Source organism: Lissotriton helveticus, chromosome 5_1 (genome assembly GCF_964261635.1).
Source record: "Lissotriton helveticus chromosome 5_1, aLisHel1.1, whole genome shotgun sequence".
NCBI lineage: Eukaryota > Metazoa > Chordata > Amphibia > Caudata > Salamandridae > Lissotriton > Lissotriton helveticus.
In genome coordinates this window covers 1,255,593,161-1,255,617,918 of record NC_136065.1, presented here as the reverse complement: position 1 = coordinate 1,255,617,918, position 24,758 = coordinate 1,255,593,161, and the positions used below count along the sequence as shown (strand labels likewise).

Here is a 24,758-nt window from a genome sequence, read left to right as displayed (position 1 = left end):
TCAGACAACAGGGTATCTTCTCGAGGTGCTCTAACCGCATCTCTGAGGCCTGGCCTCTTATACACAGGTTTATTGCTTTATTACATACAACACATTCTTGGCAATGCTTTGATGTACGGAAAGACATTCTCGGAATCCCCGCTTCAAGCCCGTTCCCACACATATTTACAGTAGAAGTCCCCACCCCGGTCTCAGTAGGTGATGACTGTCGCGCAACTGGACATTCCGCCGATTCCCGGAATGCATGCGATTGATCGGATCTCATGGGGTGGGGGCTTTGATCAGTCGGAGATCCTTTGAAGAGGGACAGCTTCCTACTGTATGGGGCAATAAACTGTATCCGCAGGGCCAGGTGATGGCCTGGGATCGGGCCGGACAATCGGGCACAGAGGAAGGGAATTCATCAAAGGGTGTGATCATGAAATGGACGGAGGGAGGTGTTAGCCGGTACGGGATGTGGCTCCGAGGCAGGGTCACGCTGAAAGGGTGGTTTATGGCCCAAGCATGTGAGAGCGGGGGCTGTCAGTGCACGGGGGATGCTGGCGAGGTCGGAGAGAGAGAGAGAGAGACGCGCTGGCTATCGGCAGTGGGCAGAGAGGCCATGGCATACAAAATGGCTGCTACTTACGCGCACATATGAGCCTGAAAAGGGACAAGATGGCGCCGATAATCTTTACGCCGCAATCTAGATTTCAACAGTCCTCCCTTTTTAGGTTTTGCCTAGCGAAAGCTGCGCTCTGCGCAGCTTTTCGCGCAGGCGAAATCCTGTTGAGAACTGTAGGGTGCTTTGGGTCGGCCCTCGTCATTGATTGGCTGGCTCCGTAAACGGAGCCTTGCCATTGGACGAGGGGCCTGTCAGTCAATGCCGGACCAGACACGGGGGCGTTCCTGACATTCTTTGCCTTTTGCCGACGTCACGCGACGCCGGGAACGCCCCCGAGTCTGGTCCGGCATTGCCGGCACCTCCCTTGCTCTACTGTCATCACCACAACACTGCGCCCATTTTATCCCAAGCTAAACACTCGGAGAGGCGCAGTGACCGGGTCTTTGAAGGCCGCTCTCCCAATGAAAACAAGTTTTCTCTCCGAGTCAGCACGAGCAGGAAGACGAGCAGCGCGCCTCCCAGCTGGCCTCTCGCATCAGCATCCAGAGCTGCCCTGCGCGGTGTGTAGCTTCAGTGGAGCTTCAGAGTGCAGCTTCAGAGTGGAGCTTCAGAGTGCAGCTTCAGAGTGCAGCTTCAGAGTGGAGCTTCAGAGTGGAGCTTCAGAGTGGAGCTTCAGAGTGGAGCTTCAGAGTGGAGCTTCAGAGTGGAGCTTCAGAGTGGAGCTTCAGAGTGGAGCTTCAGAGTGGAGCTTCAGAGTGGAGCTTCAGAGTGGAGCTGCAGAGTGGAGCTGCAGAGTGGAGCTGCAGAGTGGAGCTGCAGAGTGCAGATTCAGAGTGGAGCTTCAGAGTGCAGATTCAGAGTGGAGCTTCAGAGTGCAGAGTGGAGCTTCAGAGTGCAGAGTGGAGCTTCAGAGTGCAGAGTGGAGCTTCAGAGTGCAGAGTGGAGCTTCAGAGTGCAGAGTGGAGCTTCAGAGTGCAGAGTGGAGCTTCAGAGTGGAGCTTCAGAGTGGAGCTTCAGAGTGGAGCTTCAGAGTGGAGCTTCAGAGTGGAGCTTCAGAGTGGAGCTTCAGAGTGCAGAGTGGAGCTTCAGAGTGGAGCTTCAGAGTGCAGAGTGGAGCTTCAGAGTGGAGCTTCAGAGTGCAGAGTGGAGCTTCAGAGTGGAGCTTCAGAGTGGAGCTTCAGAGTGCAGAGTGGAGCTTCAGAGTGGAGCTTCAGAGTGCAGAGTGGAGCTTCAGAGTGGAGCTTCAGAGTGCAGAGTGGAGCTTCAGAGTGGAGCTTCAGAGTGCAGAGTGGAGCTTCAGAGTGGAGCTTCAGAGTGCAGAGTGGAGCTTCAGAGTGGAGCTTCAGAGTGGAGCTTCAGAGTGGAGCTTCAGAGTGGAGCTTCAGAGTGGAGCTTCAGAGTGGAGCTTCAGAGTGGAGCTTCAGAGTGCAGAGTGGAGCTTCAGAGTGCAGAGTGGAGCTTCAGAGTGGAGCTTCAGAGTGCAGAGTGGAGCTTCAGAGTGCAGAGTGGAGCTTCAGAGTGGAGCTTCAGAGTGCAGAGTGGAGCTTCAGAGTGCAGAGTGGAGCTTCAGAGTGCAGAGTGGAGCTTCAGAGTGGAGCTTCAGAGTGGAGCTTCAGAGTGGAGCTTCAGAGTGGAGCTTCAGAGTGGAGCTTCAGAGTGCTGAGTGGAGCTTCAGAGTGGAGCTTCAGAGTGCAGAGTGGAGCTTCAGAGTGGAGCTTCAGAGTGCAGAGTGGAGCTTCAGAGTGGATCTTCAGAGTGGAGCTTCAGAGTGGATCTTCAGAGTGGAGCTTCAGAGTGGAGCTTCAGAGTGGAGCATCAGAGTGGAGCTTCAGAGTGGAGCTTCAGAGTGCAGCTTCAGAGTGGAGCTTCAGAGTGGAGCTTCAGAGTGCAGAGTGGAGCTTCAGAGTGGAGCTTCAGAGTGCAGAGTGGAGCTTCAGAGTGGAGCTTCAGAGTGGAGCTTCAGAGTGGAGCTTCAGAGTGGAGCTTCAGAGTGGAGCTTCAGAGTGGAGCTTCAGAGTGGAGCTTCAGAGTGGAGCTTCAGAGTGCAGAGTGGAGCTTCAGAGTGGAGCTTCAGAGTGGAGCTTCAGAGTGGAGCTTCAGAGTGGAGCATCAGAGTGGAGCTTCAGAGTGGAGCTTCAGAGTGGAGCTTCAGAGTGGAGCTTCAGAGTGGAGCTTCAGAGTGGAGCTTCAGAGTGGAGCTTCAGAGTGGAGCTTCAGAGTGCAGAGTGGAGCTTCAGAGTGGAGCTTCAGAGTGGAGCTTCAGAGTGGAGCTTCAGAGTGGAGCTTCAGAGTGGAGCTTCAGAGTGCAGAGTGGAGCTTCAGAGTGGAGCTTCAGAGTGCAGAGTGGAGCTTCAGAGTGGAGCTTCAGAGTGCAGAGTGGAGCTTCAGAGTGGAGCTTCAGAGTGCAGAGTGGAGCTTCAGAGTTCAGAGTGGAGCTTCAGAGTGCAGAGTGGAGCTTCAGAGTGCAGAGTGGAGCTTCAGAGTGGAGCTTCAGAGTGGAGCTTCAGAGTGGAGCTTCAGAGTGGAGCTTCAGAGTGGAGCTTCAGAGTGGAGCTTCAGAGTGGAGCTTCAGAGTGGAGCTTCAGAGTGCAGAGTGGAGCTTCAGAGTGGAGCTTCAGAGTGGAGCTTCAGAGTGGAGCTTCAGAGTGCAGAGTGGAGCTTCAGAGTGCAGAGTGGAGCCTCAGAGTGGAGCTTCAGAGTGGAGCTTCAGAGTGGAGCTTCAGAGTGGAGCTTCAGAGTGGAGCTTCAGAGTGGAGCTTCAGAGTGGAGCTTCAGAGTGGAGCTTCAGAGTGGAGCTTCAGAGTGGAGCTGCAGAGTGGAGCTTCAGAGTGGAGCTGCAGAGTGGAGCTGCAGAGTGGAGCTGCAGAGTGGAGCTGCAGAGTGGAGCTGCAGAGTGGAGCTGCAGAGTGGAGCTGCAGAGTGGAGCTGCAGAGTGGAGCTTCAGAGTGGAGCTTCAGAGTGGAGCTTCAGAGTGGAGCTTCAGAGTGGAGCTTCAGAGTGGAGCTTCAGAGTGGAGCTTCAGAGTGGAGCTTCAGAGTGCAGAGTGGAGCTTCAGAGTGGAGCTTCAGAGTGCAGAGTGGAGCTTCAGAGTGCAGAGTGGAGCTTCAGAGTGGAGCTTCAGAGTGCAGAGTGGAGCTTCAGAGTGCAGATTCAGAGTGGAGCTTCAGAGTGGAGCTTTAGAGTGCAGAGTGGAGCTTCAGAGTGGAGCTTTAGAGTGCAGAGTGGAGCTTCAGAGTGGAGCTTTAGAGTGCAGAGTGGAGCTTCAGAGTGGAGCTTTAGAGTGCAGAGTGGAGCTTCAGAGTGGAGCTTTAGAGTGCAGAGTGGAGCTTCAGAGTGGAGCTTCAGAGTGGAGCTTCAGAGTGGAGCTTCAGAGTGGAGCTTCAGAGTGGAGCTTCAGAGTGGAGCTTCAGAGTGGAGCTTCAGAGTGCAGAGTGGAGCTTCAGAGTGGAGCTTCAGAGTGGAGCTTCAGAGTGGAGCTTCAGAGTGCAGAGTGGAGCTTCAGAGTGGAGCTTCAGAGTGGAGCTTCAGAGTGGAGCTTCAGAGTGCAGAGTGGAGCTTCAGAGTGGAGCTTCAGAGTGCAGAGTGGAGCTTCAGAGTGGAGCTTCAGAGTGCAGAGTGGAGCTTCAGAGTGGAGCTTCAGAGTGCAGAGTGGAGCTTCAGAGTGCAGATTCAGAGTGGAGCTTCAGAGTGGAGCTTTAGAGTGCAGAGTGGAGCTTCAGAGTGGAGCTTTAGAGTGCAGAGTGGAGCTTCAGAGTGGAGCTTTAGAGTGCAGAGTGGAGCTTCAGAGTGGAGCTTTAGAGTGCAGAGTGGAGCTTCAGAGTGGAGCTTTAGAGTGCAGAGTGGAGCTTCAGAGTGGAGCTTTAGAGTGCAGAGTGGAGCTTCAGAGTGGAGCTTTAGAGTGCAGAGTGGAGCTTCAGAGTGCAGAGTGGAGCTTCAGAGTGGAGCTTTAGAGTGCAGAGTGGAGCTTCAGAGTGGAGCTTCAGAGTGGAGCTTCAGAGTGGAGCTTCAGAGTGGAGCTTCAGAGTGGAGCTTCAGAGTGGAGCTTCAGAGTGGAGCTTCAGAGTGGAGCTTCAGAGTGCAGAGTGGAGCTTCAGAGTGGAGCTTCAGAGTGCAGAGTGGAGCTTCAGAGTGGAGCTTCAGAGTGGAGCTTCAGAGTGCAGAGTGGAGCTTCAGAGTGGAGCTTCAGAGTGCAGAGTGGAGCTTCAGAGTGGAGCTTCAGAGTGCAGAGTGGAGCTTCAGAGTGGAGCTTCAGAGTGCAGAGTGGAGCTTCAGAGTGGAGCTTCAGAGTGCAGAGTGGAGCTTCAGAGTGGAGCTTCAGAGTGGAGCTTCAGAGTGGAGCTTCAGAGTGCAGAGTGGAGCTTTAGAGTGCAGAGTGGAGCTTTAGAGTGCAGAGTGGAGCTTTAGAGTGCAGAGTGGAGCTTTAGAGTGCAGAGTGGAGCTTTAGAGTGCAGAGTGGAGCTTTAGAGTGCAGAGTGGAGCTTTAGAGTGCAGAGTGGAGCTTTAGAGTGCAGAGTGGAGCTTTAGAGTGCAGAGTGGAGCTTTAGAGTGCAGAGTGGAGCTTTAGAGTGCAGAGTGGAGCTTCAGAGTGCAGAGTGGAGCTTCAGAGTGCAGAGTGGAGCTTCAGAGTGCAGATTCAGAGTGGAGCTTCAGAGTGCAGAGTGGAGCTTCAGAGTGGAGCTTCAGAGTGGAGCTTCAGAGTGGAGCTTCAGAGTGGAGCTTCAGAGTGGAGCTTCAAAGTGGAGCTTCAAAGTGGAGCTTCAGAGTGCAGAGTGGAGCTTCAGAGTGCAGCTTCAGAGTGCAGAGTGGAGCTTCAGAGTGCAGCTTCAGAGTGCAGAGTGGAGCTTCAGAGTGCAGAGTGGAGCTTCAGAGTGCAGAGTGGAGCTTCAGAGTGCAGAGTGGAGCTTCAGAGTGCAGAGTGGAGCTTCAGAGTGCAGAGTGGAGCTTCAGAGTGGAGCTTCAGAGTGTCAAGAGCAATGCCAATAGCTCTAACTTTAACAAAGGCAAAACCATTGCATTGTAAATGCTTGTTAACATATCTAGCCAGCTTGTCAATCTATGTCTGTCCCCATTATATTACGGATTTCCACTTCATACAAAGCTTTCATGCGTTCGGCCTCGAAGTCCAGAGTCTTAGGGCAGATACAGTTAGCAAAAAGTGAGCACAGGGGTGGCAAGCATTGAACACCCAGGCAGAATCCACATATTACGACAATCGGTATCCATATGATCATAAACAACCTCCAACCCCAGTCCTTTACAGCACTCCAGAACCAACTCCCAAGCAACCATTCTTCTTGTTCCTGATGAACTTCTGAGGAAAGTCTGTGGAGGTGTTCAATGGCTTTGTAGACGGAGGGCGAATTGTCTGGTATGTAAGTGCAGCAGCTTGACCCAATGATACGGCATGCTCCTCCACGGTCCGCTGGAACAACGTCTAGAACAAGACGGTTCTGAAGGGCCATCAGGCGGACCGCCTGAAGCTCGGCTGTATTGTTTCTGAGGATGCCAGCTGTGATGTTCATTGTCGTTTCAACTGCCTGGGTCAGGTGTCGGATGGCACGGCTGTTCGCCATCGGACCCCAGAGTGGAACAAGTCCCTTCATTGCGTCTAGGAACTGTGCTCCGGTGGAGTCGGCCTGCTCGATGTCTCTTGCTCGCTTTTGTCAGTGATGGTTTGCTGGGGCCACATAGGTTGGGGGAAGGATGAAGGCAATGTAGCAGGTACCTCCCCAGCCCTTTGGGAGCCACGTGTAGGCCTTTGTACCACAGACAAAGTACATGTTCGGAGAGGTGACAAAAGAGGGTGGATCAGTTGAGTCCAAAGTTCTGGTGATGCGGCAAGCGCTGTGGCCCACCAACTGTGTCCCAAGGCCTTCGATGCATACAAGGCCTGAGATGTTGACGACAGATAAGGCCACAGTCAGGGTGGCAGCTGCTCGTTTTCGGAGGTAAGAGAAGGTGGGTCTTGCTGGGTTGTTGAACACTTGCATTTCAACCCGTTCTTTGGCAGGGATGTCCATGTGAATAGAGGCATAGGATGTCAGAGGGCAAAAGGGAGCAGCAGTTCTTCCTGTTTTGTTCAGCCAGACCCCGTGATAGAAGTGCGACATAGTTTTGCTGGAAGTGGCATTATCCCTGTAACTCTCTTGCAAGAGGATCAGCCAAGCAAGGCAGGAACCATGAACAGAGAAAGGTGAAGGGATGAAGGGGATGGAATGTCCAGTGGCATGTGGTAACAACCCACAGATCCAGCAATTTGTGGCATTGGCGGCAAGGTTATGTTGGTGTAGCAACTGCACGAAGGAGTTGTTCCAGAACTCCTTACGTCTTTCTCGGAGTTGTGGTGAAAGAGAGACCAGGTAGTGTTCTTTCATGGTGGTAGGCTGCGTAGTAGTTAGAAATGTCTTGTGAGCTGGTGCGCTCTCTTCCACGATCCAGAGGGTGGTCATGAGGAGGATGCAAAAGAGAAGAGCGGAAAAGAGGGCAATAGTCTTTGAGCTGTGTATTCTGTTGGTCTTTGGGTTTCTGTAGCGGGTCTTCGGATGTCCGGTTGCTTCCATCATCTTCGGGTCGGGTACTTCCATCATCTTCGTATCGGGCGCTTCCATCATCTTCAAGGGGGCTCGGTAGCGGGCAGAACCACAAACTTCGTTTGGCTTCTCTCCTGACAGCCTTAGTAATGTTAGGCTACCGGTCTGAGAATTGTAACTTAGTCAGTGGTCTGCTTAGCCGAAGCTCCCTCCTTTCGTCGCAGGTTATACCCTTCTCTGGATGGCACAGTGGGATCGGGAAATTCTGCCAGTTCAAGTGTCTCTGTGTCAGGGTAACAGCTCAGGGATGGTCGATCTTTGTTCAGGAGCTCTTCTTGGGTGGTCACGTCTTCGGTCGTCGTCAAGGTTGAGGAGATTTTCTTGCAATGGTGTGCATACAGCCAATGTTTTTTCCCTTCCACTCGGAGAGCTGTTCGAGTGGCGATCAAGACTTGCCAGGGGCCCGTCCACCGAGGTTCGAGACTCTTTGCACGCTGGAAATTCCGGATTAGCACGTAATCACCACATTGGAGGTCGTGTCCGGGGCCCCTGGAAGCATCGGGGATGGCCTGCAGCACCTCTTGATGGATAACAGACAATGTTTTAGTCAGATTGTACAAATAGTCAGACATTATGACGTCCAGGACGTCGTGAATGGATGTCGGTTTTGGTGCAGACCAAATGCTCATAGGACGGCCGAAAACGACCTCATAAGGAGTCAGATGGTGCTTGGTGGGGGTGGAACGCATTGATAGCAATGCCAGTGGGAGAGCATCTGGCCATTTCAGTCCTGTGGTAGCCACGATCTTAGCTAGTTTGAGTTTCAGTGTGGCATTATGTCGCTCAACCAGTCCAGCAGATTGGGGCTGGAAGACTGCGTGACATTTTTGTTTTACACCCAAACCCTTCAAGATGAGTTGGATAACTTCGGCTACGAAGTGGGGGCCATTGTCGCTCCACAAAATTCGACAAAGGCCATAGCGGGGGAAGAATTCCTTCAGTAATACTTTTGCAGTAGCAATGGCCGTGTTGTCGCGAGTTGAATAGGCTTCCACCCACTTGCTAAATGCGCACACGACAACAAGCACATACTTTAGACCTTGGCATCTTTCTAGTTGGATGTAGTCCATCTGTAGGACTTCAAATGGATGATTGGGGACCCCAAACCCTCCCCGGGGTACGACAGTTCCTTTCCCAGGGTTGTGTTGCAGGCATATCAGACATTGCTGGACCAGACGTTTAGCTGAGTCTGCGATATTGTCGTTGTGCCAAACTTTGGAGACAAGTTCGGCCATAGGGGCAGATCCTATGTGTGCAGGGGAGTGTGCCATGGTCAGTATGGGGATCAGGTACGAGTTGGGTAACAACCATTTGTTCGTGTCTTTTGTCCGCCAGCAGCCTTCATCGTCTTTCAATCCCACCTGTGCCCATTCAGTCAGTTCGTGTGGTGAGCTGGCCATCTGGATGTCCCTAATAGTTTCCCTAGCGTCCTTCCATTTCTCTGTTTGTGACCTGGTCACGTACATGCGTGTCGTTGTCCTATTCTCGGCTGTGGTCCGGGCAGTGATGTCGGCCAGTGCATTCCCCTGCCCAATGATATCCATCACCTTTTTGTGTGCCTGGCATTTGATTACAGCGAGTTGCTTGGGAAGGAGGACCGCTTAAGTCAGAGCGGAGACTAGATCTCCGTAGGATGGGTGTGCCGTGTGAGGTCAGGAATCCCCTCTCCTTCCACAAGAGCCCGAAATGATGAACCACCCCGAAGGCATACTGGCTGTCCGTGTAAATATTTGCTGTCGTCCCTGCTGCTAAGATAGACGCTCGTGTGAGGGCAATCAGTTCCGCTGCCTGTGCAGATCATTGTGTGATGCGGGCGGTCTCAACTACAGTTCGGGCTGTGGTAACTGCATAAGCAGCTGAGGTGGTGCCATCGGGGAGTTTGATACAAGAGCCATCCACCCATAGCTCTCCTTCGGGATCTGGAAAAGCAGTGTCTCGGAGGTCAACTCTACTCCTAGTCTGTTCGTCCGTGAGGGTCACACAGTCATGTATAGGGGACACATTGGGGTCGTTCTCAGGTAGGGGCAACAAAGTGGCTGGATTCATCGTGGTGCATCTTTTCAGTGTGATGTGGGGTGCAAGCAGAGTCAGTTCGTACCCAGTCGTCGTGCACTAGTCAGATGCTGCGTCTTTTTTCTGGTTTAGGAGGGTGTCGACCGCTTGGGGCACTAACACCGTAAGGGAGTTCGAGAGCACGATCCCTTCACTCTGTCGGATAGAGATAGCAGCGGCAGCTACAGCTCGAAGGCAGGCAGGCAAAGCTCTGGCTACGGGGTCAAGAGTGGCAGAGAAGTAGGCACATGGGCTTTGCTTGGGACCAATGGACTGAGTCAGGACGGACAAAGCGCACCCCTCCCTTTCGTGAGTGTAGAGGGAGAAGGGCTTTGTGTAATCGGGGGTTCCTAGGACTGGTGCAGAACAAAGGGCGTCTCGTAGTTCTTTGAAGGAGGATTGGCATTCAGGGGTACAAGGGAGCGGGAAGGGGACATCTTTAGCCAGCAGGGAAAGTAGTGGTTTCACAATGAGGCTGAAATTTGGCAACCACTGTCGACAGAAGGAGGTGAGGCCTACCAGGGTGCGGACTTGTTTCTGTGTCTTAGGGACAGGGGTTTCTAGGATGGTCTGAATCCGATCGGGTGTAAGTTTCCTCCCGTCTTTGGACAAGAGATGGCCTAGGTAAGTGACCTGGGGTTGGCAGAATTGCAACTTCTTCTTGGAGACCTTGTGGCCATTTTCCGCGAGGAAGTGCAGGAGTTGGATGGTGGCTGTGACTGCAAGTGGAGTGGTGTCGGCTGCTAAAAGGATATCATGGACGTACTGTATCAACACCACTCCATCCGGTAACTGGACTGCGTCCAGCTGTCTCTTGACGGCCTGGCTATAGATGCTGGGACTCTCAGTATAGCCTTGGGGTGCTCTACAAAATCTATATGAGCGGGCTTTTAAGGTGAAGCCGAAAAGGTAGCGGCTGTCTGGGTGGATGGGGATGGAGAAGAATGCGTTTTGAGGTCGATTACAGTGAAGGTGGTGGCAGTGGAAGGAATCAGAGTCAGAATGGTGGTGATGTCTGAGACTACGGGGTACTGGGGTACAACTACTTTGTTGACCTCTCGTAGGTCGATGATAAAGCGGTACGCTTTCTCATCTCCCTCACCATGCTTCTTTACAATGGGTAAGATAGGGCTGTTGCAAACATTGCTAACTACTTCCTCTACCACTCCTGCATCTATAAGGGACTGGATGATCTTTACCAATGCCTTCTCGCCTTCGGGTGATACCCGATATTGTGGAAGTTTTGGGAGCACTGCGTCCTGTCGAACAGTTATATGCACAGGGTCAATCATCATGCATCCTACGTCCTAGTCAGTTGTGGCCCATAGGTACAGAGGTAGAGTGTAGAGTAGGGATTAGTCAGCATCAGTGATAGAAAGCATGTGTCGTGTGGGACAAGGTCTGAGCAGAGTCGGGTTGTCGTACAGGATGACTCGAACTCCGTCTTGTGAACACCTAATAGTAGCTCGGAAATGTTTCAATAAGTCAAGTCCCATAATGGCATCGGGGGTGTTGGATGAGAGCAAAAACGTCGTGTCAGTGGTGTTATTTTCTAAGTCAAAGGAGATCAGTGTGGACAAGGGATTAGTGGAGGGCGTTCCATCAAAACCTATTGATGTTACATGTGAGCCAGACAAGGGTGCCCTTGGAATCAGTCGTTTAGATAACGCACTACGTGTTGCGCCAGTGTCTACCAAAAATGGAGACTTCGTACCCAGGACCTTAGCGGTGACATAAGGACCTTGCTGGTCAACATGGAGCTCGACTGGATCCCTTCCTTGCCCTTGGCAGTCCTATGCGAAATCGTGGGCATCGTAGCAGTCAGACTGTTGGTACTGGTTCTGTCGGGGACGGTCAAACGTGTTCGGTCTCCCTGGCCTGTCGTTGTTGGTGTCGTTCGTGTACCCTCGTCCCTGTCCTCTATTTCTTGGCCCACCCGCTACGTCTCTTGTGTCCCTATTTTTGTTTGCTTCTTGCAAAACCGGGCACTGGGATTTCCAATGACCAAATCCTTTGCAAAACGCGCACTGGTTTTCATCGATGTCTTTACGTCCAGCATAGGGTGCGGATGTACGGTCCCTAGGGGGTGGATTTCTAGGAGCATTTGATTGGTAGCTTCCTTTGTACTGTTCCCTTCCTATCGTCACCCCTTGCAATTGTGCGATCATCACCCTTTCCTTTAGGTCCTTTTTCTTTTTCTCCGTCGCCCTATCGTTCTCATTCTTTTGATGCTCATAGTACTGGGCCATCTGGAGGATAGCCGCAGGTTTGGAGGCCGCCCAACTACTCTCGCTAGTCTGTAGTTTCTGCAAGACTTCCTGCGACAGACCCTTGACATAATTCTGGACAAACAGATGATGTCTGGTTGCAGTGATCATGTCCTGGCCGCTGTAATCGAAGAACACCGTCTCAAACCGGGAGAAGTATTCTGATACGTCTTCCTGGGGTTTTTGGCGGCAGGCGGTTACTATCGTCCAGTCCACCTTCTTTTCTGGGATCAGGGTTTTCAATTTCTGGACGATCTTGTCTGGGAGGTCTAAAATGGATTTTAAAGGTTTCTGTCCGGGCTCTCGTTGCCTATCTATGCCATCGAGTTGTGACCAGGTATGTCCGAACAGCTCAAGGTGGTCGACTTTCCGGATTTGCTTCCACACATCAGCTGGCAGGCATACCCCAAAAAACAAATCGATGTCCGCTAGGGTCATAATCGTCGAGCCCAAGGCCGTGCCTAATTCAGTATAAAAGGCAGTGGGGTTCTTTCGTAAATCAGGCAAGGATTTTCGGAAAGTCAGGATGTCTTGCCGATCCCATGGTTGGTAGACCCAGTTATAAACTACTCTCCCTCTCGCATCTTGGTGGTTGATGTCATCGTGTGTTCCCTGTCCTCTTGGGGGGACCCAGTAGGGAGTGGCGTCCTTTATAGGCATCATTGTGTCAGTTTTTTCTGTTCGAGGTTCGGTCGCTACACGAGTCGTAGCGTTAGTCTCTGGCCTTTGTTCAGTGAGGTGGCCGAAAACTTCAAGCGTGCGCGAGAAGAGGTCCGTCACATCACACTCACTTTCATCCCCAATATCAACTTTCCTATATAGAGTCGTTAGGCTCTCGGGACCTTTGTCTTGGTATCGATCCTCATAGGTATTGAGGGTGTGGTAACAAAATCGCACAACAAAGTGTTGTCTGTGGCTATTGGCATATGAATTGTACATATCCGTTACGTATTCCTCACTTTCCTTTCGTTCCACCAGTGTCTTCACTATCTTATCGATCCCTGCTCGTTCATCTTTGCTTAATCGGTTCATTCTAGTGGGATCTTTCCTTCTAGCTTCAGGGTAATCTAGTGTTGCTGTTTGAGCTGCGTTGAGTACAAGGGGTTCGGCCGGCGCGGAGGCCGTGAGGACCGAGGTCCTGGCACTGTTCTCGCCTGTACTTGGGGGTTGCGGGTGTTGTACTAAGGGTTGGGAAGGGGCGTATGGAGGGGGCATGTAGATGATTGGGGGACCTAGTAATAAATCATCGTTTGCTCGTTGTTTCGAGGGTAACTCAGGGTAGAGCGTAGAGGGTGTTCTAACGGGACACTGGCCCGATGTTTCGGACTCTTGCTTCTGTTTGGCTTCCTCTCTCTCCTTTATCTCTTCCTCTAACTTTTTAGCAGCTAGGTGAGCTGCTTTTCGCAGTTCTTTCTCTAATCTAACTTCGTTTCTCTTTTTCCGTTGCTCTGCTTCCTTGCGCCACATGCCGAAACTATCAAGCATAGTAGGTGTTGTCTTATTGTTACGAAGGGCTGTTTCCAGTACGTTTATTTTATCGTCATCAAAGGATCCTATCAGTGGCCACTGACTTTCCTGATCCTTTCTTGTATATTTATGCCATAGTTTACTATAAGCTACGGCGACTAGTCCATATTTAGTGAACATGTCCTTATTAGGGGTGCCTTCCAGTGGAGCTGGATGGTTCATCTCTAATAAGCGGTCCGGGCTGAACCAACTACCAATCAGTGGGGAGAAGATAGGCATGACAGATTACAAAGGAGGACAAAGGTCCGCACTACCTATCTTTTCACTACTTGCAAAGACTAAACAGAATATTGCTATTCTACGTTATTTGCAAACAAAGAATACCTCAAAAAGAACCAACTTCGAAGAATCAATTTTCGGACAATCAATCAATCAGTGGGGAGAAAAATAGGCGCGACAGATTACAAAGGGGGACAAAGGTCCGCGCTACCTATCCTTCACTATCTGCAAAGGAAGAGAGAATATTTCTATTCTTCCCCGTTTGCAGGCAGAGAATATCTCAAAAACAATCAATGAGCAATACTAGTATTTTCAAACAATCAAACAATCGTTTCGCAATTTGTCGTGTTACACGACCTTACCCGGACCGCATGGACAGTTTCTCGTCTTCCGCTTCCAGCGCCCGATCGTCCTCTATTCTCCGTAATTGCCGCGTCACTCCTGATGGTTCCCAGTCAGGACCGTAGATCACTCGAGAGAGGTCTGCTCGGAACCGGTGAAGTTCGGATGATCGGCTGCCAGACGAGGGTCTATCGGGTAGGTGCACTTCCCGATCGTTGCAGTCGTTCACTCTGTCGTCAGGACCTCTCCCACTGGATCCACGTGTCGCTGATGGGCCCCACGTTTGGGAAGCCAATTGTAAAAGGGTGGGCAGATTTCAACCGATAACCTTTAAGTATTGCCCGGCGTTAGTAGCCTCTCATACCACTCGAAATTATCAAACAAAGAGGCGGGCGCTGGAGACTGGAAGGCAGGAAACAGAAGTTTATTCCGACGGAGCAGAACACGTCAAATCAGACAACAGGGTATCTTCTCGAGGTGCTCTAACCGCATCTCTGAGGCCTGGTCTCTTATACACAGGTTTATTGCTTTATTACATACAACACATTCTTGGCAATGTTTTGATGTACGGAAAGACATTTTCAGAATCCCCACTTCAAGCCCGTTCCCACACATATTTACAGTAGAAGTCCCCACCCCGGTCTCAGTAGGTGATGACTGTCGCGCAACTGGACATTCCGCCGATTCCCGGAATTCGTGCGATTAATCGGATCTCATGGGGTGGGGGCTTTGATCAGTCGGAGATCCTTTGAAGAGGGACAGCTTCCTACTGTATGGGGCAATAAACTGTATCCACAGGGCCAGGTGATGGCCTGGGATCGGGCCGGACAATCGGGCACAGAGGAAGGGAATTCATCAAAAGGTGTGATCATGAAAGGGACGGAGGGAGGTGTTAGCCGGTACGGGATGTGGCTCCGAGGCAGGGTCGCGCTGAAAGGGTGGTTTATGGCCCAAGCATGTGAGAGCGGGGGCTGTCAGTGCGCGGGGGATGCTGGCGAGGTCGGAGAGAGAGAGAGAGAGAGACGCGCTGGCTATCGGCAGTGGGCAGAGAGGCCATGGCATTCAAAATGGCTGCTACACGCGCACATATGAGCCTGAAAAGGGACAAGATGGCGCCGATAATCTTTACGCCGCAATCTAGATTTCAACACTGTGTTTAAAAAAAATATGAGTTGTATTAACCTGATCCCAATATCTTTTTTCAAAAAAATCTGCTCGTTGGTGTATTTAATGTTGGAGCCCAGATTCTAATTTTATTCATCCTGTCTCTTTCATAAGAAAAATCAACAACAAGGAAGTCAGTTGTGGGAAGGGTGATGGGGTGACAATGCATTATAAGGAATAAAGTACACTGTGATGTACAATATAGGGATATTGCAAGACACATCAAAGTTTTGTGACCTTACAGAGAAACTCTTCCTTCACCTTTGTTCCTCTATATAGTACCTGAACTCCTTGGTGAGTTGCATTATCCTTAGAAGGTACGACAGGAGGTACTTCATCCCATATATAGTAGTACTGAGCAACATCACCAAACTTAGGCCAACATCGGATCACAAAAACTGGTAATTATTCCATATCAACTACCTGAAATATGTTTACCAAAAGAACACCTGCAAGCCCTAATCACCATAGTAGAGAATTCTGACATTCGTAATCTACGGACAGAATATATCATATACCCTTCAGACAAATTTCCTGACCTAAACAAAACAGAAAGCATGGGAAAAGGAACACAAAGAGACTTGATGAAGTGCTTTAGTCCTTTTTTCCAGATAACCTTGGATGGATTTCACTACAGCTGAATCCCGCCAAAATGTGTGTAACACAGATTACACTGACCACCACAAACCAGCGCTCGGCTCATTCAAGCCAAAAAATAGAAAATGCTTGATGCCCTTATCATCAAGGAATCCACCAGTGAGGGGAATGTCCGAATTGATTCAATACCTAAAGAAGGTAGAAGTTCAGTTCTAAACTGCCCAGCTGTACCAAGAGCCTCTCCCATTCCTTCATCCAGCTACCCTATAACCAAAACAAGGTCGTTGTTGTTTCCTGTTAGTTATCTAAACTACATAAAACAGTGCTACAGAAATATCCCCTCAGAGACCATGAAAACTGGTCCAGGTGGCACTTTGACTTCTAAATTGAAACGTGGGGTCTGCTAATAACATACCAGGCCAGTCTCCAATGAATGCTTGATATATATATATATATATATATATATATATATATATATATATATCTCGATCCACACAAAAAATCTTCATAGAAGGAACTGACCCCCTCCCCCACCTTCCTCCTCCGAGTCGTCGACTGGCTACAGAATTAGGATGAATCTGAGATTTGTGTCACCTCATGAATTAGCTATAGCGCAGTTTGTGCACCACTGGCACACCGAAGGCGCGCCAAAGGCAAGCTCATCTGTGCCCGTCCGCAACCCGACCATGACCAGTGCCAGGGAACCTGGTTCTCGGACCTCCCACCGCTACTACTCAGCCTCCCTCCTCGCACTCAACCCTGGAAGGAACAACAACTGCCAGCTGTCAATGCCGAAAACCACCCACGGCAGTTCTCCTGCCGACACTGTTGATAATCCTTCACCATCCTCCGCACCCCCACGACAGCTGCACACCCGCTTGACACCAGCACCTTCGAATTCCTGAAGTGCATCCTCCTCAAAATGCGCTATCTGCACAGACATGCCGTAGAGTTCTGGGACCTCCTCGACACCTTCACGCCAGACGTCGCCTTCTTCACAGAAACCTGGACAAACGCCTCCTCCGCCCCTGTCATTGTCGCTGCCATTCCTGACCCAAGATCCAGAGGAAGGACCGCCCCAACCACCCAGGAGGAGGACTCGCCATCGCACACACGAGCTCCCTCCGACTCCCCACTTCCAGCACGAGCGACTCCCCTTCCACCACCGAACACCTTCACTTCCAGATCCAGACAAGCCCCAGAACAACGCATTGCAGCACCATTGCCTACAGACCCTCCGGACCTCTTGCCTCTTTCACCACTACTATCGGCGACCTCATCGCACCCCACGCCATTGCCTCCATGGCCTACCTACTGATCGGAGACATGAACTTCCACCTTGACAACCACAGCCACTCCAACTCCATCGCTCTCCTGGACAACCTTGCAAACATCGGACTGAAAGAGCTCGTCACCACCCCTACCCACAAGGCAGGACACACCCTCAACCCCATCTTCGCAGGAGGGAACAACATCTGCTTCAGCCACACCACGCAGCCCCTCTGGACAGACCACCACTGCCTACACTGCCACCGCTCACAAACCCACTCCCGTCCACCGCGAAGGAACTGGAGCAAGGTAACAGAGGAGCACCTAAACTCCACCCTCATCCTCAACCCCTCCCCGCCTCGATCAACACCAACTCTGCAGCCAAGGAACTGCACTGATGGATCACCAACTGCGCAGACACGCTTGCACTCCTCCGCAACCTCGACAGACAATGCCCCTTGAAGGCCAACTGGTTCACCACCAACCTCCAGGAATCCAGATGCACTTGCAGACTTCTCAAAAAACGATGGAGGATCAGCAGAACCACTGAAGACCAGACCACCTACAAGAACACCATGACAAAATACCACCAACTTTTAAGATCCAACAAGAGAGCCTTCATCCGGAACAAAATCCTCACCAACTCCAGCACCTCGAAGGAACTCTTCAGCATAATCCAGCAATTCACCAAACCCCCCAGCGAAGCCACCGACGTCACACCCTCCTAGGACCTCTGCAACAAGGCCGACTCCCAACTTCCACTTGAAAATCAAGGCCCTCTATGACAACTTCAGCGATCAAACTCCAGAAACCACCTTTTCCTCCATCGACGACAGCCAGCCCACCATCACCGCCTGGAATCCGGTCACCACCGAAGATACCTCCACGACCATGAAGTGCCCCTACGGACTCCTGCCCGCCGCACATCTTCCTCGGAGCCGCCGCCGCCATAGCGCCTCAGCTACGACGCACCATCAATGCCACATTCGAATCTGGCACTTTCCCCGATGTCTGTACGCGCAGAAGTCAAGCCCCTCCTCAAGAAACCCTGGGATGACCCAACGAACCTGGAAAACTACTGACCCATGTCTCTCCTTCCCTTTGCAGCCAAAGTCACTGAGATATCGTCAATGCAGATGATGAACTTCATCGAAAAGAACGCCATCCTCAGCTCTTCCCAATCCGGATTCCACAGTAACCACAGCACTGAGACCACCCTCCTCGCCGCCACAGATGACATCCGCACGCTCCTCAACAAAGGCCACACCGTGGCCCTCATCCTCCTAGACTTGTTTTTTAGAGGGAAAAGTATTGTAGTCATGTTATGCCATCCTTGTGCTAACCTTGTCGTGTTCCATTCCCTTGATCCTTCCTACGCCCTCCCCTTTTTGTGGCTTGGTATTTACCAACATTCCAGTGGCAGTTGGAATGTCACTTGCGGAGCTTAGCTCGGACTTGAACAGCTGAGGTGGCAATGAAGCTGTCATACTTCATCTTGAATCAAAGTCTCATATGATTTCAAGTAGCGTTTATCTTCTTTTAATATAGTCCCCTTCTGAAATTCTAAACCCCATGTTTTTTATTTATTTATTATTTTATTTATTTAAGAGTTTTACATAGCGCTAGCCAGACCCGGAGGTATCAGAGTGCTTTACAACATATATTGTGATGCAATTAGTTATACAGTATTACAATTAACAGCATTGTCTTGTGTCGAATCTTGTTCCGGCGTCTTGGGAATGAGTCAAACAAAAATGAACAGGTAATGGAAAGTCTTCCTATTGAGGTGTCTAGGTTCTGCACTTGGCAGGATTCCTTTGGTGAAGGGGCTCTGTCACATTATGAGGCATCTCTCCCTTCGGGTGAGATCGGTTGAGGAAGAGGTCTTTGAGCTGGTATTGGTGCTCCTGAGGTTCCTCGTTTGTCCTGCCTTTTTGAGTTTGGAAGTCAGGTAGGCCGGTTTTCCAGTGTGAAGAGCTTTATGTGTGAGACAGGCAGTTCTGAAGTTGGCACGCATTTCGATTTGGAGCCCTTTTAGTTCTCTTAGAAAGGGAGAAATTTGGTCGAATTTCTTTGCTCCTGTGATCATCCTGGCAGCTACATTTATGGTTACTCGGATGGGAGCTAAGTGAGATTTTGCAGTGCCCGTGAGAGTTGCGTTCCCGTAGTCCAATCTGGACAGCACCAAGGATTGTGTGGCCAGTTTAAGGTCTTTGGGGGGAGGATGAACGTTTTTCTTTTTGTTGAGTAATTTTAGGTTCAAGAATGTGCTCTTTGCTGAGCTCTTGATATGTTTGTCCATGTTTAGGCTTGGGTCCAGGGTGATACCCAAGGATTTTACAGAGTCAGGGTAAGCTTGCAATTAAGAGCGTCAGTGGATTTTAGCCCTTCTGTGACTAGGGGGAGTCATCTCCTTGTTGGATATGAAAAGTATTTCTGTTTTGTCTTGGTTGAGCTTAAGGTGGTTGTGAAATAGCCAGTGTTGGACTTCTCGTAGAGTATTGTTTAATTTCTGTATGTCTCCAATTCAGTATGTTTCTAGGTAGATCTGGGTATCATCTGAATAGAGGTGGAAGGGGATGTTGGCTTTTTTGAGTATAGAGGTGAGGGGCTCCATGTAGATGTTAAACACTGATAGGGAGAGAATCAATCCTTGTGGGACTCCTCTGGTTATGGGTAGAAGGTCAGACGTGAAGTTGTTCCTGTCAATGTGTTGGTTAAGTTGAAGGAGAACACACCTTTCCAGGATTTTGGATAGGAGAGGGAGATTGGAGACCGGCCTGAAGTTGTCAGGGTTGCTTGGGTCCGAGCCCATATTTTTTCATAATGGCATGACTTGGCCCATTTGTAGACAGTCTGGCATGATTACAGTATTCGGGGAGCTATTTATGATCTGGGTCCAGAGAGGGGCTAGGGTGAGGTTGAGTTTTTTAGCCAGTTGGACGGGAACCTGATCAGCTTTGTGTGAGAAGGTTTGGACCTGATAATCATTTCCGTGATGTCTCCTTTCGAGATGGGGTTGAATATCTTCCAGCTGCACGGAGGGTGTCGAGGGGAGTTGTTTGCCTAATTGCTGGGAGGCATGTTGTCGTTGGCTGCCAGGAGATGGTCATCAAGGGAGCGTTCGATCTTAGTGATTTTGTCATGAAAGAAATTAGCAAAGGTGTCACATAGTTCTTTGGAAGCCTGTTTGGTTGATGCAGGAGATTTGGCTGTTTGTTGTTTGATGAGATTGAAGAGTTCTTTAGGATGGTTTTTGGCATTGTCTAGTGCTCTACAGAAGAAAGTAGATTTTTCATTCTTAATATGTTTATCGTATTTCCTGCATTCTGATTTGAGTTGGTCAAAGTGGGTTGAGGAAGGGTTGTTCTGCCAAAGTCTTTCTGCTGCTCTGAGATGTCTTCTTTCAGAGTTTAGGTTTGTATTGAACCAGGCTCTCGATGGGTTGTTCCCGACTCTTTTTTTGCTTCAAGGGGGCTATTTGGTCTAGTATGGTTGCCATTGTTGTGTTGTAGTGTGTAGTGAGCTCAGTTGCAGGTAGGTCATTCAAGTTTAGGGGGGAGTAGTGTTCTTACCCTTTCTTCCAGGTCAGCATGGGGAATCTCTTAGATTTCTCGCCCAATAAAGGGTATCCTGTGGACGGGTAAGGCAGTGGGTCAGATGGTTAATGTGAAATAGAATTATGTGGTGGTCTGATCAGTCGACAGGGAGGATATGGTCGATAGTAACTGTATCTTCCTGAGCTATAATGGCATCCAGGATTGAGCCTCTATTATGCGTTTGCTCTGTGCAGTGTTGGGTAAGGTTATTATTGAGAAGAAGTTTGTTTAGGGATTGGATCAGTGTTATTTGCATCATTCCAATGTAGGTTTAGGTTCCCTAATATTATGTTGTCAGAGTCTAGGAGAGAGCAGCGTGATATCAGGTCAGAGAGGTGCTCTCCGAAAGAGGGAATGTTGCCTGGCGGGTGGTAGAAGAGATGGCAGTGAATCTTTTTGTTGTCCTTCGTCTTAATGGTGGAGGATAGATATTCAAATGTGTTGTAAGAGAGGGAGTCAGTTTCGGTTATAGAGATGTTGCTCTTGTGGATGATTGCAATACCCTCGCCACAATGGTTTTTTCTGTCTTTGTTTATGATTGAGAACCCGGGGGCACAAGCATGTCAAAGACGGGTAAGGAGGATTTGTTCAGCCAAGTTTCTGTGATGAACGCGATGTCAGTGTCATGAGTCATGAGTTTTAGTAGATATAAAAATAGTGTTGGAGAAGGCATTGTCAGGGGTAGTAAGCGCTATAGAAATGCAAATGCATCATTTCGGGCCATTGTTTTCTGTGAATCTTCCCTAATAACCTTGGTGAGAGTCGGACTCAAATGGTGCAATGTGGATCTGGTTAGAATGTAGCATTTCGGGTTCTGGTTCATAGTACTCACCTAGAATATTGTGGAGAAAAGATCACTCTCCCAGTGTTCCTGCAAGGTAGAATCTCAGGCCAATAGCAGCTGTCTTTATCCTGGGGGATATTGGACTCCTGGGCTGAGGTTATCAATAAATGCTAGCTTCAAGATTTTTACATTGTAGATAAAGAGAAGTGGGGGTAGTACAGTGAGGGAGGATTTTATTTTGTGAATAAATAGTCATGATGTAACCTATTTAACTGAATAGAGATGTAGAATAAGTGATGCCACGTTTTGTGCTCGAGACACAGGTTGCCTACCACGATTCATCTGCATATTTATCGGAAGAGGAGTGGAAAATTTTACATCAATGGCAGGAGGAACTTCACCAGAATGTGATGAAAGAAATTGACCACGCTCTGGCCTCACTGGGTAATATCAAAATCTCCATCTTTACCTAGTCTTTACAGTCTATAAAATGTATTCTTTTTAAGAGTCTTGGGATGGATTTAGATGTTTGATCTTCCTGTTCCACAAAGGGTTTGTAATGTTCGTCAGGTATTTGGCATAAAAGATCTGCTATCAACTATCCAAATGCAATTGAAAGGTAGAGCGATTTTAACAAAACATTGAAAGAATCAATTCAGTTGACTAAAGGTTTTGGGAAGAATTGAAACGACGAAAAAGGGCTTTGGGCTGAGATCTACAGTTTGAATCCTCCCTCAATGACAGTAGAAATTCAATTCAATTCAATAATCTTTATTTCGTTGCAATTGCATCATAAAAGATATACAATTAAAATTCATTAAAATACAATTTTATAATATTCAAAAACACAGGTGGGATATGGGGTGTCTACTCAGAGTTACATTACATTGTCAGTTCAGTTCATCCCGGTATACATCATCATATTTGAGTCATGGTATTATGGCCAATAAAATCATCACACGTTTTAAATAAATATAGAATTAAAAGTGATCAACATATTTACAAGCTAAAAAGACAATTACATTTGTAACCACCATGGCATAAAAATTTAAATTCAGTTTTAACAAGTAATTGCTGAGTTCTGATTTCTGATTTCTCTTATTAACAGGTCCTGTTATTGCCACCATGGTCGTTTCATTGAGAGCTAAATCCGAAGAAGAGCCATGCCTGATGGAGGACCAGAGGGCAGAGGGAAGACACAATAGGCATACTTTACCAAGTAAGTGAGGTGTGCAATAGCAAAAACCATTTTCCCCAAAAGCCATACACACTCACCAACATGTTTGAATGCAGATACTCTCACATAGATACATACATGACGACACTCACTTGCACCTGTACTCACATACTAAGAATGCTTAGCTGAAGACACTATTGATGATCTATGTAAAAGATGGACAGACACCTCTGAGCTCATAGGCTGCAACACACTCCCCCAGAGACCGGTAAAGAGAGAGAGACAAAAACACACCAGATTAATTGTTGCATTTATATTGTGCAGATGCTTCTCATATGTGTCCTGGTGCTAAATTCTCAACCACCAATAAAGACTTGCAATAAGACAAACTAGAAGGCTTCTAACCTACAAAGAGGTATGTTTTGAGTTTCTAATGGATGACTAGATGGAAAAAACAAAGGGAAGAGGCAGAGTGTTCCGAAGCTCAGCAGCTTGATAGGAAAAAGAGCGGCAGATATGAGGAACCTTCAAAAGACTCAATAAAGATGGTCTTGGGAAGCAAGAAGAAGAATAAGGATGGGAAATGCTTTGTAGAAATATTTGAATTATACCATGTACAGAACAGTAAATTAGACATAGGGCCTGATTTGGATCTTGGCGGATGGGATACTCAGTTACAAATGTCACGGATAACCTATCCGCCATGTTACAAGTGCCGTAGGATATAATGCACTTATAATACAGCGAATGGTATATCTGTCACGTTTTTAACTGAGTATCCCATCTGCAAGTATATAAATCAGGCCCCTAGTTTCTTAAGGGTTACCCTCTTCTGTACCAGGTTCCACTGGCAATGAAACAGAGTTCACGTAGCATCGAGCTTAGCATTTTGCATCACTTGCAATCAGTAGATTAAGCATTAACCTAGTACCGGCATGACAAAATTGTTTTTTATACTACCGTAAGTCTCCCCTCCTGGGTCAAGGTTATCTCCAGATGCTGACAGAAGAGTGAGCAGACACGATGCATGAGAGTGTAACTGCGGGTGAATGTTTGGTCCCTTAGAATGCCAGAAAGCTTTGTGACAATTGAAGCCCAAATCGGCTTCTCCAGTTGCTCTACTTTGGGAAAATTGCTTGTAGTAAAAACATTTATGTTTTATCCCAGTATTCATTGACAATCAGGCACTAAAATCATTCTAATTACAATGACGCCAGGTCGGCTTACTATAGGGAAACAAAGAAAGTGATGCCCCCACTCCTGTTTATTACCACTGTGCTCCTTTGTTAAGGTTCTATAAAGTGGTATTAGGTGTGCGCAAATGTGAGCACACGATGCGGTACTTAATGTTTTCTATAGAAGGAAATAACATGCAGCTATTTAGTTCCCATGGCAACTAAAGGAAAGCATGTAATTAAATAAAACTAACCGGTTACAAATTTGTGTAGTAGGGTAAGAGCACTAATTAGGGCTTCTGATCACAATGTCAAGATCCAGAATGCTCCACCCTAGAATAAGATCTGCTACATGATGTTTGCTCACCCAGAATATCAAATGAGTGCACCTACAAAAACCACAGTACACTCTACTAGAAACATGCAAGCATGCCCTAGCTATGGATATCAGTGCTCACAGACCTTGTCTCATTCACCAGAAACTCGCAAGCCTGTTCCAGATCTATTGGACCACAGTGGTTGCAAGTGTAGCATGCATGAGGCTATGTGTACCAGGAACACATGTGCCCACAGATAACAGCACCTTCCAGACACAGGCAGGAGCACATGCACATAGTAAATTCATATGAGCTCAAAGACTATAGTTCTCTCATCCAGAGGCACACATGTATTGTATTGTATTGTATTGTAATTGCACTTGTTGACGCATTCAGGAAGCCTATAAAGAATTAGTGGTGAATTAATATGGTGAAATATGAGGTAATTTCAGTGGTGGATTATTAGTCTGGTACTTGGAGTGAGAAGGATAGCGGAGGGATAAAAGGGGAAGAAAGATTTGCATTCATATAGCACTTGTTACCCCTGATGGGTGTTGAAGCGCTTTTCTGGGAGTAGCACGCCACTCCGGAACCCATAAAGGATTAGTGTTAAAAATTATTATAGTATAAATATGAAGTAATTTGAGTAGTAGATATGTTATTCATTTATTTGGGCAGTATATTAATATAGTTGAATATGGAATTTGAGAAGTGAACATGTTCGTTTGTTAATTTTGATTGAAAAGGATAGCGGAGGGATAAAAGAATGAAGGATTTTATTTTTCTTCTTAGGTCTTAGCAGTAGGAGGAGGCTTTTGGATGAGTAAAAAGGAGTTTTGGAGGGGAGGAGTCAGAGGGGAGAGTTTAGAAAGGTTTGTTTTAGGGGATTGGTGTAGTAAAAGGGTGTTGGGTGATGCAAGGAGGGGTAGAGCAGGAGAGAGTCTAGAAAGGGTTATTTTGGCGATCATAGTAGTGGTATGGGGTTTGGGATAAATGAGAGAGTGGATGTAGAGGATATATTGATAGATGTATAGAATGAGAGATAGGGTAGTGCATTGGAAGGAGTAGTAGAAAG

General features: G+C 48.6%; 1 protein-coding gene across 3 annotated transcripts in view; it reads left to right on the top strand.

The window, feature by feature from the left end:
- The window catches only part of LOC144755275 (uncharacterized), a 113,364-nt gene that overhangs the window by 5,061 nt on the left and 83,545 nt on the right, over positions 1–24,758 (top strand). For 2 of the 3 annotated variants that reach the window (XM_078644044.1, XM_078644046.1), the window contains exons 1-2: positions 21,311–21,458; positions 22,123–22,233. In XM_078644044.1, coding sequence (XP_078500170.1) covers positions 21,311–21,458; positions 22,123–22,233 — 259 coding nt within the window. Of the gene's footprint in view, positions 1–21,310; positions 21,459–22,122; positions 22,234–24,758 lie in introns of those variants that run through there. The other variant, XM_078644045.1, reaches the window with a different exon arrangement.